This window comes from Polypterus senegalus, chromosome 6 (assembly GCF_016835505.1).
Source record: "Polypterus senegalus isolate Bchr_013 chromosome 6, ASM1683550v1, whole genome shotgun sequence".
Lineage (NCBI taxonomy): Eukaryota > Metazoa > Chordata > Cladistia > Polypteriformes > Polypteridae > Polypterus > Polypterus senegalus.
This window is the reverse complement of record NC_053159.1, coordinates 122,280,847-122,302,648: the sequence shown is the minus strand read 5'-3', so window position 1 is coordinate 122,302,648 and position 21,802 is coordinate 122,280,847. Positions and strand designations below refer to the sequence as shown.

At 38.1% G+C, this 21,802-nt stretch overlaps 1 protein-coding gene across 1 annotated transcript in view; it reads left to right on the top strand.

Annotated features, from left to right (window-relative positions):
• LOC120531521 (dynein beta chain, ciliary-like) overlaps positions 1-21,802 on the top strand; it is a 285,809-nt gene that overhangs the window by 250,688 nt on the left and 13,319 nt on the right. Inside the window, exons 42-43 of the mRNA XM_039756997.1 lie at positions 16,039-16,178; positions 19,282-19,399. Coding sequence (XP_039612931.1) covers positions 16,039-16,178; positions 19,282-19,399 — 258 coding nt within the window. The remainder of the gene's footprint in view (positions 1-16,038; positions 16,179-19,281; positions 19,400-21,802) is intronic.

Here is a 21,802-nt window from a genome sequence, read left to right as displayed (position 1 = left end):
GTATATATATATGTTTATGTGTGTGTCTGTAAATAAATAAATATATATACATGTATATATATGTGTGTATATATATATATATATATATATATGACAACAACACTCATCACTCACAACAGTGACAAAACAATTACATTGACAATCATGTTACGTTATTTTCAAAATGTTTCCTTTTCTTTTTCATTGCTTCTTTAACACACTACTTCTTCGCTGCGAAGCGTGGGTATTTTGCTATATATTATAAACTAGCTTTTACCCGTGACTTTGTCCGCACGGGACTCTGATTTAATTTTTTTTTTTTTTCGGAAATATATATATGAAGTTATAGGTATTGCCCGTGACTTTCTTCGCGTGGAACTTTTGACGCTGTGGGAGTGTAAATATTTAATTGCTTTTTAGAGGATTTCCTTATAAACAATATTTTTTGTTTCTTTATTGGGCGGCACTAATATTACCAGGCTCGTGGGCGAACTTACGCATGAGAAAGCTACGTAAAACTGACCATAGGAGAAACAATCTTCCCTTAAATCTACGCCAGCGTATTTCAAAGTTTGGCCCTGAGACTTATTTATCGTCATGGTGAAGCATACTTTGAGGGGAAATTGCAGTCTCTTAAAGTCAAAGGGGAAGTCATTGGATATTAGAGGAATGCACGGCATAAACACTTTTTCTCCTTGAGCACACCTGGTCAAAATAATGGCTTCGATTAAATTTTAATGCAGGGCTTTGACTTGCAGTCTAGTGCCATTACACAGTTTCGGTGGTTTTAAATTCCAAAGGAGCATTATGGGTGTGCCCTTCCACAGAGTAAGCCTATGGTATGGAAGACCCGGTGGTTTAAGGGAATTTAAAAACTCTACCGGATAGTTAACGGCTTCATCTGCATTACAGACAGTGTCTATCGACTTGTAGACCATTTCTTCTCCGTCAAAGGACTTCAGCAACATGTCATTAATGAACGCAGCTTTATCGTTTTTTGGAGTCAAAATGGCCGTTCACAAAACCATTCTATATTATTCTGTATTTGAGCAGCCCCTTCCTCATTCCACGCATGTGCGCCCTGTCGTTCACCCCTCTTCTTAGTGGCAAGAAACGTATTGGAGTGTCCCAATTCATCCCCTTAGGGATGGAATTTAAAAAAAAATCCTTTCTTAGCAGTTATCCATGTCATTATAGGAATGCACTATCAAAATTTCAGCCCGTTTGGTCTGTGCATTGTCTGTCAGTGAGTCATGGAACTGTTTTATATATATAGATAATATACCCAAAATATAAGCAAGCAGAGTACAAATGTTGGTAATATAATAATAATGAACTGGTTGATGTTAAGCATCCAATATGCATATATTACAAGGTGGCTGTCTATTTTAGCCCCTGTTCTGACTTGGTCTGGCATGGCCCTTGATCCAACAAGCCATGCCCATAAGGCCAGCAGAAATAGTCATTCTTAAGGATTGAAATTGACAAAGAGACTATTTGCCTTTCTCTCAGTCCATAATTTAAAGGAATCCTGTGGCTTCTAATGTGGCTGTCTTGAGTCACATCCTCTTTTTTAGCCCAGTCTTGTTGTGGCCTGTTCATGTCCTAGACATCTGTATTTTCTCCAGTTTGAAAGGATGCACAAATCCAATTTCAAATAAACAAAAAAGAAAGGCTATACAGGTGATTAAGTCATAAACTTCTTTCTGAAACCTACTTCTCTCTCAGAGTCATAGATTTACTTGTCCCTACCACTCCAAGCTTTCTTCTTGGAAGTTAGCTTAGACAAAGTAAGGTGTGGTGGCACACTTGGCCCCCTCTGGTCAACTCTGCTTCTCTCCTTGTCACAAATGGCTAAAGCAGAGCACTTAACAAAAATTGTTATCAGATCTATTAAGTCATAAATGTCCTTGAGCACCAACTGGCTTCCTGTATTTTAAAACTAGATATTTACTTTCCTGCCTATTTAAACATTTTAAAATATATTGTTAGACATTAATAATAAATATAAATCTATATGCTGTCCATTACAGTTAGTAAAATAATACTGAGTTGCAAGTCTTTTGTACTCCTTCAGACTTTACTAGAGAAATACAACACTATTATTCCATTAGGAAAGTGTTGGAAGACTCTGTCTCAGGAACTGTGCTGCAGTCCTCCAAAAATGGTCAGACGAAAAGACAACTTGTTTTGTTTACATCATTGACATGTTCTTCAAATCATTAATTGACCATGCTAAAAGATTCAACAAGATAGAAATGCTTTACTACAGAGAAAAAGTGCTGGTGCAGCTTGGCTACTAATCATACTGAAATTTCTCTGTTGTCCTGTATATATAATATTGTGTGTGTGTGTGCATATCTATTGTCACAAGAATAGACAGAAGACATAAAAAGGTTTGGGGCAGCCAACCGTGTATTATACCCTGGCTGCAAAAAGGTTAATTATTAAGAAGTTGCGCATAGTTCAATGTCCAAAACAGAACTGATGACATGTGGCAAAGATGGCGGCTTTTTAAGGTCTGGACAGGAAGCGATTTCATCTAGGCAGGAAGTGATGTCTTCATGTGTGCCGTAACCTTGTAGAATTCCCTGTGAATGGTCTTCAGAGGATTGAGAGAGAAATTGCACTATGTCACCCCCTGATCAGACATGGAATTGTCACTATTCGAACCCTTTATACACTATATAAATGTTGTATGGTTTAGTATTTTACACTACAAACATTACAGTTGCAAGCATTTTGAACTTGTAATCAGTAAAGAGCATTATACAAGAACAAAACTTAATTGAACTCAAAATTTCATTTTATTTTATATCATTTATTTTGATCTGAGAAGGAATCTGTGGAGTAAATCATGACAAGAAACCACAACAGAACCATCAGAGCACTGGACTGTGAGAAACAAGCATTCAGGCCAGCTAAGGTGCTGTGGTGTACACCAATACTTCTCAAGTTCAGTCCTGAGGGACCCTTGTGGCTCCAGGCTTTTGTTTCAACCACTTTCACAGTCAGTGAATCATTTTAACATCAATTAATATCATATTTGTTTTTCTTCTGCATGATTTGCCTATAGTAAAGTGCACTAGTGGTAGAATTGTATTTAGAAATATTTGCATTTTTATTATTGCTTTAAATGCTTACCTTTCTTTTGTTCTTTTCCTATTAATTCAAAATTTTCTGCTCCCTTTATTGTATCCCGATAATGACAATTAACAACAAGAGCAGTAGACATTAGGTCAAACATCAATGAATGATGAAAGCCTACAGTTACATTTTTGTCAGATCCATTAGTGTGCTTATTTGTATTAACCTTCAAATAATGATGACACCAGGAAAAGCAAATAAAAAGTATGATGACAATTATGAAAATCTTAAAACCCAAGATAAAAACAGTAAATTATACTCTTGTAACATGCATTCATTACCATTCATTAATTAATTAACAGACATAAGTGATGAAGGCTACCGTCAGCTTACCTTCTTAACTTCTCTTGCCATCTTTTCTTTTCAGTGTCTGACTAACCTTTACATTTTTCTTTGCAGATGCCCTTTGCTAGCATACATTAATGCATCTTAAATTCCAATAAAAATTTAGTAAACCCAGTTCTGCAGTTTATTTGATTAACACTAAAGCTAAGAAATAATTGTTTAGTAAAGGCAGGACTCCAATTAAAAGCATAATCAGCTGACGACCACAGGGAGACCCCAGGACTGAACTTGAGAACCACTGGTGTACACCACACGTGTCCCTCCAACACTTGAGCAGTTTCATCTCTGCTCCTTAGGCTCCGTGTTCTTTACCCACAAAATTTAAGTTGAAGGTGTAATTAAGATAAATGCATTGCAGCTCCATACAAGTATCAAAGTGTGTTCATATGAAGAAACTTTCTAATTCTATTGCTGTGAGATGTCAAATGTTGTGTTTTCTATCTGGAATGAATATGTGACCATCATAAGTGTTTGCTTTATTGCAATGTTTTTCCCTAGCTGAGGAACTCTTCGCTACGTATTCCATGTCAACATCTTCTGGTCACGGTTGTGAAAGCTGAGTAGTGCTCATCATTTTTGCCAAAATGTCTCCCAACAATCAGCCCTCTCTCATAATCAATGAGATCTCTTCTACAAGCCACAGTAACAAAGATAACAAGCAAATGGCTCTATCCAGCTTTTTATGCATTACCTTAGCATGAAAAGATGTTAAAGGAATACCTCATCCACAAATGATATTTTTTATATGTTACTTACCCCATTTACTTTGCAGTGATGGCTGAGAAGAAATGTTAATCTCATGTTTTCATGCATAATGAAGATAAAAAGTTTGTGGTATAAAATAAGCCAATCCCGTACAATGGCAATGTGAAAAATGTCTATGGAAAAAAGAAAAAAGGTCCCATGTCGTATAATCCATAAGTCAGTTATCCAGTTGTATGCACAAAATGTGCAAACAAATGCAAATAAACTAAAATATTGTTAAATAAATACTTCCAGAAAAATAAGCACACATTATACACAGGACACACAAGTCACTTGCAACTGATTTTTTCAAATTGAATTCCTGCCATTCCCCTCCTTTACTGGTCAAGAGTTCTGTCTTCAATTTAAAAACTCAGTCATGTGTGACCTAGGTTTCCTGTTTATAATGTGTGCTGTCTTTTTTGCAGAAGTATCTATTTACCAATATCTCTCTATTATTATAAAAAAACCTGGGATGAGACGTGACTTTTTCAGAGAGATACTTTCATGTCCCACGAGACGAGACTTTGTGCCAAGAGATTTAACTACGCATGGGGCTGGAAAAATAAGAGAAAGAGTAAATGACAAAGTAGAACGTCGTAAAGAATTCAAAAACATTGGCGCGATACACGTGCAGAGCAGGTTAGATATAATGAAAGTCCTAAAATTCGAAAGTCTCAAAAAAATGATAGTAAAGATCGCATTAGCACAAACAAATGGAAATTATTACTCAATGAAATAACGGAACAGCGAAAAGAGATTGACTATATTGTTCGGATTTAAACTTTAAGTTGGAGATTTGTAGATCGTCTAATTTGTGTTGCCATCAGGGAAAAGTAGTGTTTTTCCCAATGAAGAGGTGTGTCCGTGAGAATTAAAAGATTTGTTGTTTGGTGAAAGTGAAATCCACATACGCGAGTGACAGAGATGTGAAGTGGCTGGCATGTAGCGCAGGCTGGGGGGTTGGTGAGCATAGTGAGCAGGGGGCGAAGTTTTACCAAAAAAAAATGCACGTGTATTACATTATTTGCCACGTGATGTGAGATTAGTTTTTTTCTTTTCTACATAGACATTTTTCATATTGTTTGCCGTTTTATAGAATTTTTCACTGTTGACTTGTATTATATCTTAAATGTTTCTATGTTCATTTCGCATGAAAACATAAGATTAAAAAATCTTCCCCTGCCATCACTACAAACAGCACGTAAGTAGCATTTAAAAATATAATTTTTGGGTGGGTGTTCCTTTAATTTTTTAGTTATTTCTGGAAGCAAACCAGTACAGAAGATTTCAATGAACTTTGGGACCTTCATTTACTGATGTGTTTACTTCATTTGGCCAGATGCCTGTTTATTCATCTTAAAAGATGACAATGTGCAGGCACAAGTGGAAATAATGCATTCCACAAAAGAACATCATCTTACCATTTAATGACAGCTCTGAAGAGTACAGCTGCAGAAAAAATGCCAGGAGTGTAACATTTTGTAAAAATTGATTTAAGCAATGAAATTATGTAATTTCTAAGAAGGTAAAACACACAAAAAAAATCACTAAATTAATAAACATTTTCAAGTAGACCAAGTACTAGAACAGTAATTCCCTCTGAATAGCAACTGTGTGGAATGAAAAACAGAAGCCTACAAGAGCATCTGAGGATCAATTATGAGAATGCTTGTGACATTTCTTTCTGGGTTTGTCACTAAATACATATCACCTTATTAATGAAAAATAAATGGGTCTGCGTTTAGCGTTTCTCAGCCTAAAGAATTAATGCCATAGAAAAATAGGGTAGTCCAAGTGAGTCCTTAAGCAGGGCGCCCTGCTACTGCTAAACATCATGTTTGCTTTCTGTTCCTGGTACAACTAACCACGCTGGCCAAAGGAATGATTTTCTGTCAGTATTTTCTGTGGCCTTTTGGGTAACTTATCAGGATGGAGTGGTGTGACATGATCTGTTGCCTGCTACATCTTATCTGTTTGAAAATTGTGCATCCCTTGACCAAAATGTTCCCGAAAGAGATTGCAGTTTAACCAAGAGCCATTTCCCCTACCAATTTTTCTTTCCACATCCTGAAGCTGTTTATGGTAAACACTCTATTTCTGAACTGGCCTTGTGTGAGTGTGGTTGTGTGCCAATGATGGATTGGCACCCTTTTCATGGTCATTTCCTGCCTTGCGCCCAATGCTATAGGAAATAAACGTGAAATATAAAAGGCGTTTATAGTGTTACTACATTTGGATCATGTGGAGAAATTTTTCTCGTGCAACCCTTCAAAATCCATGTTGTATTGTCTGGACATGTGCAGATAATTTGAAAAAAGGGTTAGAACATAAGAACACAAGATATCTGACAAACGAGAGGGGACGATTCTGTCCGTCAAGCCTGTTTGTTTAGCTAAAGCTGAGCTGTCCTGATATCTCCTTCAGATTCGTCTTTAAAGTTTGTCAAGGTTTCTGCTTCGACTACTTGTCATTGTAGTTTGGCCCAGAGTCCCACAACTCTTTGGGTAAAGAAGTGCTTTCTGGCCTCAGTTTTAATTGCACTTCCCCTTCATATCCAGTGATGTTTGTCAGCATGTGATTCTCCCTGAAGCTGAAAGACATTTTTCCCAAGAAACTGTGGCTACTGTTTATTTGTTCTATCAAGTCAACCTGTCTCAGCCTCTATTCTTTACTGAATGCCACTTCTACACCGGCATAGACTTAACTAGAACTGCTTATTATTTGAACTACGTCTGACTGGTTGGACCATTAATAAAAACCTTTCCATGAACAAAATTTATGTAGCTGCACTGAGGGAATATGTTTATGTATACTTATCATTTAAAAAGCAAGAGCTGTCTCAACTGGATTAATACTCATTTCAACCTAAGTTACTATATTTAATAAAAGAAGAAAGGGAACATCCAGGCAGAAGTGGTAATTAAGAAAGACTCTATGTGGTAATTAGCTTTTATACAAAAGTTAATGGAAAGTGAGGGATTTAAACAAGTTGTGTACAATCCTTCAACTGAAAATGAATGTTCAAAGATATTTAGCTTTGACATATGACATAGTTGTGATTATATTTTGCAGAAATTAAGTTTTTAGGGTTTTGGGAAAGGCCTGTTCTTATGCTCTTTATAAAGTCATGTCTTTTTATAGTATTCCTGTTTTCCAGCATTCTGTACAGTTATTCTCACTTTTCTTAAACACACTTTTAACACATTTGCATGCCTTTATTCTTTATAGCTTCCGGTCTTTGGACCCTCCTTATATTAGATACAGCAAATGATGATGTACGCATTGTTAATATAAAATAGCTAGTCCAAGTGATTAGGGAGTTAGACCAGCTTCTCTAATGGCAACTTCATTAGTCAAGAACAATTTACACCATTGCCTTAAATCTAAATTTAAACACCATGTTAGAGGAAAGGTTATATGGTAATGCAGTGAATGCCATTCTCATCTGGTTTCTCTGCTCTACTCCTATGATACAGTCATCTTGGTTGCCATAGCAGTTTCTGGAAGAGTTACTTGATTGTTTTTTAGCTTACATCATGGACATGTTAGTGTAGTGTGCTGCACATTCTGCTAGAGCATCATCATTTATGACAGCATCAGCTCCACTTCTGTCCTTTTAGATGATGAGTTCCGCTGACTTTTGACTGTCATTTAATAAAGGCTTCCAGACATAAATATTTGTCTAATTACCCACAGCTAAGATGTGCCAAATCATGACAACACGAATAGCAGATAAAGGGAGCAACGTACCGAATAATGCTTTATGATTGCATTCAAATTGACAGCAGGCATAAACAGAACACACAAACAATTTTGTTGAGTCAGCCTGGGCTGATTGACAGTCAGGGCTATGACACAAATGCTCTACTTCATTCTCACTACAGAATAAGGCTAGTAATCAAAAGATACGTTTAGATTTATTATTCCTCTCCACAAGTGATATAGTGGTTATTTCTAATGCAGAATAATTTGACTAATGACATACAAAGGGACAACACAAGCTAAGAATTTATCGATGGCAGCCTCAACAAGAGTGTTGTGTTATTTATTTTTTCTCTATAACATTTTAATATCTGTAATTCAAATATATGATTAGTTTTTGTTGTAATTTTAATTACACTGGTTTATTTTACTGACTTTTGGACAGTACTGGATTTTTCCATGTAGTTCACTAACTTTCGGATTGAGTGAACGCTGGCGGGACTGGTTGCCGCTGCTCGCCGCTAACTAGACTATTAATTTTACCTATGACTGGTGATTTTGATGGTGATATTGCCATTATTGCTAATATCTCTGCATGGCTGTGTATGCATTAGCTTCAGCCTAACCCCATTTCGAAACTTACCTGGTTTGTTCTCTGGACACCTGAGCTGCTTGTGGCCTCGCCTACAATGTGGATTGGTAGGATATTCACCTGGTTTATGTTTGTTTGGTGTCTTCTGTTGCTTACTATCCAACCTGCGACATGCCTCCTCCAGTACTCAGCTGCTGAGCTTCTTCGACTGCGTCTCCACCAGTCTGTGCCTCTTCTGTCTGTTCTGCATTTCGACCCGGACGTCATATTTCTCCCTTGTCGGAGGTACATCCATCATGGGTCCGAATAGATGCCTCAAAAGGAATTAACTCCTTCTGGCCCAACTTTCAGCACCCTCCACATAACACAGATAGGAATGGTGACCAGAGCGTGTTGGCCAGTCTAGCTCGGTCAGCTACCACCGCTGTCAAAAGCGATAGCAACATTGTCAGTTTTGGTCTGCTGAACATCCGCTCACTCACAAGCAAGGGCCATCTTATACAGGATCTCCTCATTTACCGTAAGTTTGACTTTTCTCTGTTTAACCGAGACTTGGAGGCAACCTCAAGACTTTTTTCAACTTAATGAATCCACCCCCCCGGGGTTTGTTTACATTTGTCAACCCCATGCCTCTGGGCCATGGAGGAAGTGTCACGATAATTTATTATGTGAAATGGAAAGTCCTGCCGTTGCCTGATCCTGCTGTTAGCTCTTTTGAATCAACTAGGTGTGAATTGTCTGGGCCTGTTCCTACCATCATTGCAACTGTCTACCACCCAAACCCCCCCCCAAATCAAACAATGATTTTTTGAACGATCTTGCTGCGTTTCATACCCATTTATCTACAATTGCTTTAAACATAATTCTGTTGGGTGATTTTAATATACATTTGGACAATATCAATATCCCTCTCAATAGAGACTTTTTATCTTGCCTTGAGAATTTTGGATTCCAGCAGCACACTGATGTTCCCACCCATTGTAAAGGACATATCTTGGACCTGATCTGCTGCTCTGGTGTTGTCCCTCTCGATCTTACAGCGGATGAACTCACTATAACTGATCATTTTCTCCTTTCATTTAATGCTAAACTTACTTTTTCTATTTCTAAGCTCCCCCGTCTCATATCTTTTCGTAATATTAAGAATATTACCTTGAATTCTCTGTCTTCTAGAACTGATTCCCAAATAGACTTTTGTAATTTATCCAATCCCGAAGAATTGGTCCCATATTATAACACTGGTCTCAATGGTATCCTTAATTCTCTTGCTCCAATAAAAACCAGATCTGTTTCTTTTTCTGCGCCCTGGTTTACGCCTGAACTTCAGCTTCTGAAAGCAAAGGGCAGGCAAATTGAATGGTTATATAAAAAAACTGTCCACAAAGAGATGCATAAAAATCATTAACTTTATTACAAGGACTGTATAGCACAAACCAAATCTAACTCAGTTAATTTCTTGTAATAAAGGTAACACCAAATCTTTGTTTTCATTACTTAATAATGTTACACAACCTCCAGCCTCTTTACCATATTACCTTTACTCGACTGCTTTCTGTAATTGTCTTAGGTCCTTTTTGGATGAGAAAATCCAGAGGATACATCAGCATCTCGGCCCAGATTCTCTCTATTTCTTTTAAACTACACTCGCCTATTCACTCTTTTTCTTCTTTCCAGCTTCCCACTTCCTCATAAATCTCAGATCTCATCTATAAATCTAAGCCATCTACTTTTCAGCTGGACCCCTCCCTACTGTTCTGGTTAAAGCCTGCCTCCCCTCTTTGGTCCCTCTCATTTCTGCCATTATTCACTTTTCTGTCACTACTGGTATTGTTCCTTCATCTTTTAAAACTGCTACAATAACCCCAATATTGAAAAAAACTGGTGCTGATCCTACTAACTTCAATCATGTTTGCCATATTTCTAATTTGCCCTTTATCTCCAAAATTCTTGAAAGAATAGTAGCTATCTAACTTCACTCCCACTTATCTCATAATAATCTATATGAAAAGTTCCAGTCTGGTTTTCGCCCCCTTCACAGTACAGAAACGTCACTTGTTAAAATTTCCAATGACCTTCTTATGGCTGCTGACTCCGGTTTAATTACTATTCTCATCCTTCTTGATCTGAGTGCGGCCTTTGATGCTATTTGTCATACCACTCTCCTTAATAGATTATTTTTGATTGGAGTTACCCACACTCCTCACACTCCTTGATTGGTTGAGATCCTACCTCTCATTCCGCACTCAGTTCATTCAGCTTAAAACTTTCACATCCCAACCCACCGCTGCTACTTCAGGTGTGCCCAAGGGCTCTGTCCTGGGGCCTCATCTTTTTATTATTTACCTTCTTCCTCTTGGCAATATCTTTCATAAACATAACATTAATTTTTACTGTTATGCTGATGACACCCAGCTCTTCCTTGCTAGTAAACCCACTTCTTCCTTTCCACCATCTTCGCTTATTGACTGTATTGCTGAAATTAAATCCTGGTTTTCTTTTAATTTTCTTAAATTAAACAGTGACAAAACTGAGGTTCTTCCCATTGACACAAAATCATCATTATCCAAAGCCGATAATCTTTCTCTTGTGATTGAAAACTCTGTTGTTTCCCCATCACCTCAGGTCAAGAGTCTGGGTGTCATTCTTGACAGTACTCTGTCTTTCCAATCTCACTTTAATAACATCACCCGGTCTGCTAATTTCCACCTATATAATATTAATCACATCCGCCCCTCCCTCACTCCCCATACCACTGCCATTCTTGCTCACAGTCTTGTTACTTCTCGTCTGGACTACTGCAATTCACTCCTCTTTGGTCTCTCTAATAAATCTGTTCATAAGCTTCAGCTAGTCCAGAATTCTACAGCTTGCATCATTACTCAAACCTCATCTATTCACCATATTACTCTTGCAGCAGCTTCATTGGCTCCCGATTAAGTTTCGAATTGATTTTAAAATTCTGCTATTAACATTTAAGGCCATTCATAACCTCACCTCTCCATATCTGTCCAACCTTCTTCATGTTGCCATTCCCTCCCGTAACCTTAGATCCTCTTCCTCCATCCACCTGACCGTCCCTCTCGTCCAGCTATCCTTCATGGGAAGCAGAGCATTCAGCTGTTCTGCTCCCAAGCTCTAAAATTAATTACCTACTGAGATTAGAAATATCAAATCATTTTCAACCTTCAAATGTAAACTTAAAACTTTGTTTGGTTTAAATTTTTATATCTTCTGGTTTTTTCTGATGTTTTAAGTTGTTTATAATGTGTTTATTTATTTATTGTTTGTTCGGTGTCCTTGAGTTCTCAGAAAGGCACCTTGTATAAATAAAATGTATTATTATTATTTTGTTCAGTGTCACAAGACAGTGATCACCACTACTTGTAATGTCATCAGGTCCTCCGGTATAAATATAGCAACAATGGCACAATCCAGTCTTGGTGGATAAATCTCTGTGTAAATAAAACTTTAGTTTACAGGTGCCGGTCATAAAATTAGAATATCATGACAAAACTGATTTATTTCAGTAATTCCATTCAAAAACTGAAACTTGTATATTAGATTCATTCATTACACACAGACTGATGTATTTCAAATGTTTATTTCTTTTAATTTTGATGATTATAACTGACAACTAATGAAAGTCCCAAATTCAGTATCTCGGAAAATTAGAATATTGTGAAAAGGTTCAATATTGAAGACACCTGGTGCCACACTCTAATCAGCTAATTAACTCAAAACACCTGCAAAAGCCTTTAAATGGTCTCTCAGTCTAGTTCTGTAGGCTACACAATCATGAGGAAGACTGCTGACTTGACAGTTGTCCAAAAGACGACCAATTACACCTTGCACAAGGAGGGCAAGACACAAAAGGTCATTGCTAAAGAGGCTGGCTGTTCACAGAGCTCTGTGTCCGAACACATTAATAGAGAGGCGAAGGAAGGACAAGATGTCGTAGAAAAAAGTGTACAAACAGTAAGGATAACCGCACCCTAGGGAGGATTGTGAAACAAAACCCATTGAAAACTGTGGGGGAGATTCACAAAGAGTGGACTGCAGCTGGAGTCAGTGCTTCAAGAACCACCACGCACAGACATATGCAAGACATGGGTTTCAGCTGTCGCATTCCTTGTGTCAAGCCACTCTTCATTCATTACACACAGACTGATGTATTTCAAATGTTTATTTCTTTGAATTTTGATGATTATAACTGACAACTAATGAAAGTCCCAAATTCAGTATCTCGGAAAATTAGAATATCAATTAAGACCAATGCAAAAAAAGGATTTTTAGAAATGTTGGCCAACTGAAAGGTATGAACATGAAAAGTATGAGCATGTACAGCACTCAATATTAGTTGGGGCTCCTTTGGCCTGGATTACTGCAGCAATGCGGTGTGGCATGGAGTCGATCAGTCTGTGGCACTGCTCAGGTGTTATGAGAGCCCACGTTGCTCTGATAGTGGCCTTCAGCTCTTCTGAATTGTTGGGTCTGGCGTATTGCATCTTACTCTTCACAATCCCCCATAGATTTTCTATGGGGTTAAGGACAGGCGAGTTTGCTGGCTAATCAAGTACAGGGATACCATGGTCCTTAAACCAGGTACTGGTAGTTTTGGCACTTTGTGCAGATGCCAGGTCCTGTTGGAAAATGAAATCTGCATCTCCATAAAGTTCATCAGCAGCAGGAAGCATGAAGTGCTCTAAAACTTCCTGGTAGACGGCTGCGTTGACCTTGGACCTCAGAAAACACAATGGACCAACGCCAGCAGATGACAGACTCTGGGACCTTGATTTCCAAAGGAAATGCAAAATTTACTTTCATCAGAGAACATAACTCAGCAACAGTCCAGTCATTTTTGTCTTTAGCCCAGGCGAAACGCTTCTGACGCTTTCTCTTGTTCAAGAGTGGCTTGACACAAGGAATGCGACAGCTGAAACCCATGTCTTGCATATGTCTGTGCGTGGTGGTTCTTGAAGCACTGACTCCAGCTGCAGTCCACTCTTTGTGAATCTCCCCCACAGTTTTCAATGGGTTTTGTTTCACAATCCTCTCCAGGGTGCGGTTATCCCTATTGCTTGTACACTTTTTTCTACCACATTTTGTCCTTCCCTTCGCCTCTCTATTAATGTGTTCGGACACAGAGCTCTGTGAACAGCCAGCCTCTTTAGCAATGACCTTTTGTGTCTTGCCGTCCTTGTGCAAGGTGTCAATGGTCATCTTTTGGACAACTGTCAAGTCAGCAGTCTTCCTCATGATTGTGTAGCCTACAGAACTAGACTGAGAGACCATTTAAAGGCTTTTGCAGATGTTTTGAGTTAATTAGCTGATTAGAGTGTGGCACCAGGTGTCTTCAATATTGAACCTTTCACAATATTCTAATTTTCCGAGATACTGAATTTGGGACTTTCATTAGTTGTCAGTTATAATAATCAAAATTAAAAGAAATAAACATTTGAAATACATCAGTCTGTGTGTAATGAATGAATCTAATATACAAGTTTCACTTTTTGAATGGAATTACTGAAATAAATCAACTTTGTCATGATATTCTCATTTTATGACTGGCACCTGTAGGTTAGCCTTCAAAAAACTTACTAAAGGTGGTGTTTTGAATTACAGACTTTAGCTTTATTAGAAGATTATTCCTCTTGGTTTTCCCCTTGAAATCTTTGATGATCTGATTTTTGTGTTTTATCCAGTTAACTACCCTGCTTCCTCATGGATACCCTTTAATTTTGTATTGGTAAATATTTCCCACTCTTTCTTTATGGTTCACAAGAATCTTCAAGTGTTTGTGCATACCCTAAATAAAGGGATGCTGCTGTCCTACTTTCGAATTTCAATCTGATAAACATCCAGTGTAGAATTTTTTTTTTCATTTTTTATCATTTTTTTTCCCACCAATGCAATGTATGTAAGGTTGACTGGAATTTCTGTACCATGTGCTTTTAACAATCCTATAAGTCTTTAGTAGTTATTTTTTAGCCCCCATTTCTCCGATCATGCCAATAATCTCCTCACAAAATGAAATACAACCAATGCCACAGCACGGCAGATTCATGTACAAACCAGTGTTTACAATTAAATCTTACCTTTGACAGCCAAATCAGATTTTGTTTTCAAACTGAGCTTCTAACTTCTAAAAATTGTTTTATGTGCAAATGGTTATGTAGTAGAAGTGCAACACTAATACCAAGCATGTTACAAAATTGGTATGTTATGTACAGATTCATCATCGTGATAAACTAATTCAAAGAATTTCAGTTCATTTACTGACAAAGATGGCAAAAACGTGTTATTCTGTGCCTTGGCATACAATTCTGGATTTGTGTCATCTCTGTGTTGCACAGTTCATGAGAGATGTGCATCTTAATTCTATTGAGGCTTACGTAAAGGTGCGTCTTGCTTTGGCTAATTTAAAAGCTGTCCTACTATACACTCCAGCACCATAAAAAACCTCACACTGTTCCACTCCATCTGAACTAGTATGGTGCTGAGGTGTCACCCACTACATGGCTGCACTCGGGTCCTAATCTGGATCTTGAGTTGGTTTGTCGTGTGGTGGGTGCAGCAATGCGCTGTATCAGCGTGTGTTCCTAACCTCTCTGTCGCTCTCTCTACTATACAGAACTGTTCATTGGAATCTTTTGAGGTTAAAATTAGTTACTGTAGGAAAGCATTTATAAAAATGCATCATAAGGAACCAATAGACAGATAAACTTCAACTTTGTATATTTGCTTTTTTCTGTTAAGCAAAATCATGTATTGATTTATTTGTTTGCTTTTAAATGTGGAAGCACATTTCTTATTTTTCCCCCAATTCATAGGCACATACATATCAGCCATCTTTAATATGCGGTATTTTAAAGTAAATTGAATTTTGAATTGGTACAGTAAAATAAGCATGATAGTAAAGCTAATAGAAAAAAAATAATATACAAATAATGAAATCAAGGAAAAATATCCCATATCTTTTTTGTATGTTTTTTATGTACAAAAGTACACCTTAACAGTATATACTTTTTGTTTCCATTTGGTATGGAATTAACTTTCACGTCTTCTTTCATAGCCCCAGGAAATAATATGAAAATCAAAAGTGACACTGTCCTTAAAATAATAGGCAAACAAATCTGAATGCCTCTAAAATCATATTATTATTATTATTATTATTATTATTATTATTATTATTATTATTATTATTATTATTATTATTATTGTTATTATTATTAATGAAAAGATCATTGTATGTATACTGCAATGTTTGTTTCTGTATCTAGGACTGTGTCTTCTTGGAAGATTAAAATTAGAGGAAGCCTATGCTTTTATTATTATAATATACTTGGCTGACACCTTCATCCAATTTAATGTACAAGAACAGGAATAAATAAAATTTGCTTCCTTACCTTTTGTACAGTTGGAACTCAGGCAGATTAAATGAGCCGGAGGGGAGAATTGAACTGACGATCTTGCGGTTTAATTTTAAAGGGCCTTGTGACCCATGGTTAAACTTCCTATCTTCAAAGGTATCTCTAAAGTGTGTGATTTCCGAACACTTCAAGCATGAAATGGAGAGTCCATCTGCTCAACATCAAGTGACCCTGACAGGCCTGGTCCTGCATGGAGCTTCATGGGATTTTGAAACCAGCTGTCTTGGAGAAGCAAGGTATAGTAACACATTGCATCATTGATATTAAACGCTGTGTATTACATAGTAGATGTTCACAGGTGTGAGTCAAACAAAAATGTTTCAAACTAATAGCATTTCATAACTAGCAATAGACTTCTATCAGCAATGCAATTTTATCATTTAAGGGGTTGCCAAGCATTAGAAGACTGGAAGGCATGCAAAAATATTATGCTAGCACATTTAATAGTTGCAAAATGCTAAAAATAGTCACCCACTTCTACCATGGTAACCAGTGCAGAGCAGACATGCCGTATTCCCATACTAGACTGTGCAGATGTTGAATGCAGACCACAGTTCTTTTCAAGCTGTTGGGCTAAGTTTAGAGGTTACTCATGCACATGACTGCATGTGCTGCAAAAGGCAGCTGATTTTTTTTGGAGGGGAGTAAGGATTTTGGACAATGTGAATAATATTTTTAGATATTTTTTCTCTTTGGCATTTTTGTTCAATTTTGTGGAAAAAGCCTAAAACTTAAAAACAGGATGTTCAGATCAGGTACCTAAATGATGCGTTAGGATTATTGCCCTATAATCCGATTCTTGGTAGTGGGGAACTGAAACATTACCTAGAAGCATCAAGCTTAATGCACGGGCCAACCCTAGTCCATTACAGGGCAATGTAATCAATTAATATCCTTGGGGTATTAGCCTTTGTCGAATGTGTGACTGATTTTAAGACAGCTCAAGTCCAGTTTCTATTAAACGCAGGTAAATTGCATTTTGGGAGCTAGGAAATGTGAGCATGTGATTTGAAAAATATACATTATATATATATATATATATATATATATATATATATATATATATATATATATATATAGTGGAATGCTCTGAAATAACAGACAGACACACTCATAAAGGTTTGGGGTGGTAGCTGTACTGTAAATAAAGTAGTGTCAGTTCGTTTTTCATAAAACACAAAAGGCATTCAAGGTAGGGAAGACGGACAGTTTATAGGGGAGGACCGGAAATTAAGTCGTGAGATGCTGGGTAAAGCGTGATGAATTGTGGTAGGCTGACGTCATCAATGGGGAAGCAGAGGGAAAAAAGGAACCCGGAAGTGTTGTCGCTCTTTGAGTTGTCTGGGTTGTTTCACGGCGGCGGCATGTCTGTCTTTCTGAAGAAACAAAGAGAGAAAGGTTAGTACGCCGTTGTTGTCCCCCGACTGGACTTGTTGTGATGCAGACTGGGTCCTTAAGCTGCTCCCCAAGCTCTCATGCGTGACGTGATATATATATATATATATATATATATATATACAGGTAGTCCAACCTGCGACTTACGAATGGGCCGCAGCTGCGACTCATGCGCCTCAGTAACTGCCGCTTTGTCATCTTCGGCCTGGGGACACTGCAAGCAGTGGCTGGATGGAGTATGGAGGGGGCTATTTCACTGCCCGTGCAGTGTAGTGTCCCTTGGGCGGCTCCCGGCGGCAAGCGGTTTCACTGCCTGCCCACCACACACGGCTGCCCCGTTCGTTCTTGCTGGGTGGCTGGTAATGCTGCAAGTGGTGGCTGGATGGAGGCTGGAGGGGGTGATTTCGCTGCTTGTGCAGTGTAGTGTCCCTCGGGCGGCTCCCGTCTGCAAGTGGTTTCACTGCCCACCCACCATACATGGCTGCCCCGTTCATCATCGGTGGACAGCTGGTAATGCTGCAAGCGGTGACCTAGTTGTGGCTGAACGGAGGCCATTGAGGGTAATTGGGGCGACGGGGGGTAGCATTGTAGTGTCTATCGGATGGCTGCCTAATGAATGGGGGCTATTCACTACCCGCCTTTGGCCGCACCGTGTTTGTTCTCGGTGGGCGGACGCTGCAGGCAGCATACTGTAGTGGAGGTGACTGTGAGGTGGGCTGATGATAAACCGCCCGTTGATGCCCCCATTCACTCTCAATAGCATGCCTGCTTGTACTGTTATGTACATAGCAGGAAGTTGCCTCTTGTCAGTACATCAGACGCGTTGACAGCTGGTGCCTTCTGTTGTGATAGCGTGTACAGTGCTGTGCAGAAGAGCTCATCTTAATCTTTTCTCTTCACTCTTCAACAATGTCTCTGAAACACAAATCTGATGCAAGTGCTGGTGATACAGTAAAGAAGACAAAAACCATCTCCATTGAAAATAAAGTAGAAACAAGCAGTCCATGGCCAAGAAACAACACTAGGGAACTGTACAGAATTTTCTGCCAGGCTGTTCACTCTCAGACATGAGACTAACCTTGCGGACTCCGTCTTCCAGGGCATTCATCCTCCGGCTGGCCTGTTCAGCTCCTGTGCTGACCCAGCCTTCTGTGTTGGCGACGTGGGCTTGAGGCAGGAGCGTTGCTTCTGTGGACCTCCAGCGGCTTGTAAGTCGAGCTGCTGGTTGCACGGTGCACGTGTGTCGTGGTGTGCATGTGCCTCTAACTGCTGTGCTGGGCGGCTCACAGAATTATTTTTATGGGGTCCCCTGCCTTTTAACTGGCAGGCAGTCCCATCTGGGAAGCCATGTAACAGATAGCCCGGCTACAGACAGACATGACACCCAATGCCCACAACACACACAGTTTATTTACAATATTTACAGTCCAGTTCCCCCACAACTACTCAGTCCTTTTCTCTCTTCGGCTGCCTCCACTCCTCTCTCGCAAGCTCTGTTTTCCTCCTCCCGACTCAAGTCAAGTGGAGTGTGGTGGCCTTCTTTATACAGCACCCGGAAGAGCTCCAGGTGTTTCTTGATTAACATCCAGCAGCACTTCTGGGTGTGACGGAAGTGTTGCACACAGTCTCAGCTCCTCTTCTGGCTGCACTTCTCAAGCTGTCCAGACGTCCCCTGGCCATGGCCACGTTCTTCCACAGGGAAGGCTGCTCTTTCATGTTCTGGGGAAAATTCTGTCCCTTTCCTGGTCCTTCCCGTCGTCCTGGTGGGGGCAATGTCCCCGGACATCTGTCACTATATATATATATATATATATATATATATATATATATATATATATATATATATATATATATATATATATATATATATATATATATATATATATATATCGGCTCAGGTAATTACAGTATTTATATGAACCACTTTTATTTTTTTCACCTTAGGAATGAAAATACACCTCTAACGTATGTCACTGTAAAGCCATTTTTGAAAACAGCAGGGATGCTTGAAGGGAGAGACCAGCTCTTCGAATGCCCCGTTTATATGAACAAGACTTGGCAGGTAAGTTGAAGCGACTGATGTTTTACCAGCTGCAGTTCACACACATCTGGTATTATACACCATGTTAGATTGGCCTCCACTCATGTCTAGTGCCCTTCACAAAGCTTTATATTTGTACATAGGGTATGTAGAAATTGTATAACTCCTACACTTGTCAATAACATTTTACATGCTGTTAGCAAGATTGCCCACATCTGGTTGCTTAGTAGTCACATACCATTTCAAAGATGTTGCACCAGTAAGATGTTTTCTTTAAAGCAGAGATGACAAAAGTTCACCATAGGCCAGGTGGTGCCAACTCCTCTTTGAGTAATATTGCATTTTGATATAGAACATGTGAAGGAAAGGCACTACCACCTATCCACTCTTCCATAGCTTATAGATTCCATTGCTTAGAAGGTTTATACCACACTGTTTCATCTCACAAGTGATGCTACTGGAAAGTTTAAAGGTTTTAGTTAATAACTAGCAGAATACCCGCGCTTCGCAGCGGAGAAGTAGTGTGTTAAAGAAGTTATGAAAAAGAAAAGCAAACATTTTAAAAATAACGTAAGATGATTGTTAATGTAATTGTTTTGTCATTGATATGAGTGTTTTTGTCCTATCTATCTTTTTAAATTATATATATATATATATATATATATATATATATATATATATATATACACACATACATATATATACATATACATATATACACATACTGTATATATACACACACACATATATACATACTGTATATACAACATATACATATCTACATATATACTGTATATACACATATATATACAAATCTACATATATATATCTACATATATATATATTAGGTGGGACTCGATTAAAAAATTAATCCAATTAATTAGAGGCTGTGTAAGAATTAATCTTGATTAATCGTATGTAATCGCACATAAATTTGCCCCAAATGCAAATGTTTTTTTTTTAATTTAAAACGGTTTTAGTGGGCTTACAGAATCAAATAATAGACATGGACATGAATATTGTAAACTGAAGCTGTTTTAATTTCTGAAAAAAGCTTTAAACTGCATTTGAATTCAAAACAGAAAAAAAATATCATCCCTGGTTAAAATTGGGCAGACTTAAAAATAAAGTGGTAGTTTAAGTACTTTAAGTACATTTTCAGAATAGTATTGTCTTTAAATAATAATAACCAAAATTTCAACATAAAGTGCAGTTTTTCTTCTTAAAAAATAAGTCAGAAACATAAAAGGTAATTTGACCAGCTTACTCTTTAAACTCTGAGTAACATTAGCCAAAATTATTTTGTACATTAGGCTAAAACAGTGTGATCATTGAACATTTTGTAATTAGATGTATTTAGAATTACTAACGGTCACGGAAGTCCAATGATCCCCAGTAAGAGCCACAAAGTCCGCTTTCTGTAATGCATCTAATTTTGCTTGCTTTTCAGTGTGCACAAAACCATGCTTTAATCAAGGCTTCGCTGGTAGTCGAAATGATCAGTCGTAGGAACGCGCTTTATTCCGACTCTAACATTTTTGTAGCTGTGATGTGTGCATCAGTGTAATGGATGTACCAGGAAATCATGCATTGACAAAAGTTCCGCTTGCTTGGAATTGAAAGTGTGATTAAATGCGTTATTTTTAACGCTTATGGAGTACATGCATGAAGCTTCTCAGCTGTGCTTGTGCTAAGAAAGGAAAATTTTAAAAATAACGTAACATGATTCTGCTAACCTAATATTTTTCATACGTCCCAAACCAAGGAGATGCGAAGGTAAAATGAATCGGGGTAGCGTACATAGTCAGTACATCCCTCTCGAATCAACCTCGAATGTCGGCGTTAGAGGCTTAAGACTCTACAATTGCGCCACAGTGTGTGGCTTGTCTATGCTAAAGTATGTATTGTAGATCGGGTATATATATACATTATATATATATACCCGTATCGCAGTGGAGAAGTAGAAGTTATGAATAAGAAAAGGGAACATTTTAAAAATAACGTAACATGATTGTCAATATACAGTAATTGTTTTGTGAGTGTTATTGAATGTTGCTGTCATCAAGGATTTGATTATCATTATTTCTTTCAATCAGGCTCGTATTTGTAGGATGTGTTCAAGTTACATTCCGTGTTTGTCAATCGCTGTAAAGATAAGAGGTTTCATTCATCGATTAGTTCCTTACTGCATCAATAAACAGCTCGTCTTCCTTTTATCTGTGATGTGACAAACTGCATGCACGGGTTTTTTTACACTGTCTTCCTTTAGCAGGACATTCACTTTTTCCACCGTGTGCTTTGTTTCCGCAGTAGCTGCACTTATGAATATGATTGTATGTATAAGACGCTTCATATTTTTTTGCTGCCTTCTCAATTGTGTAATTCGGTTTTGTTCAGCACTCTTTGGAACTGTTGCTTTTGTCT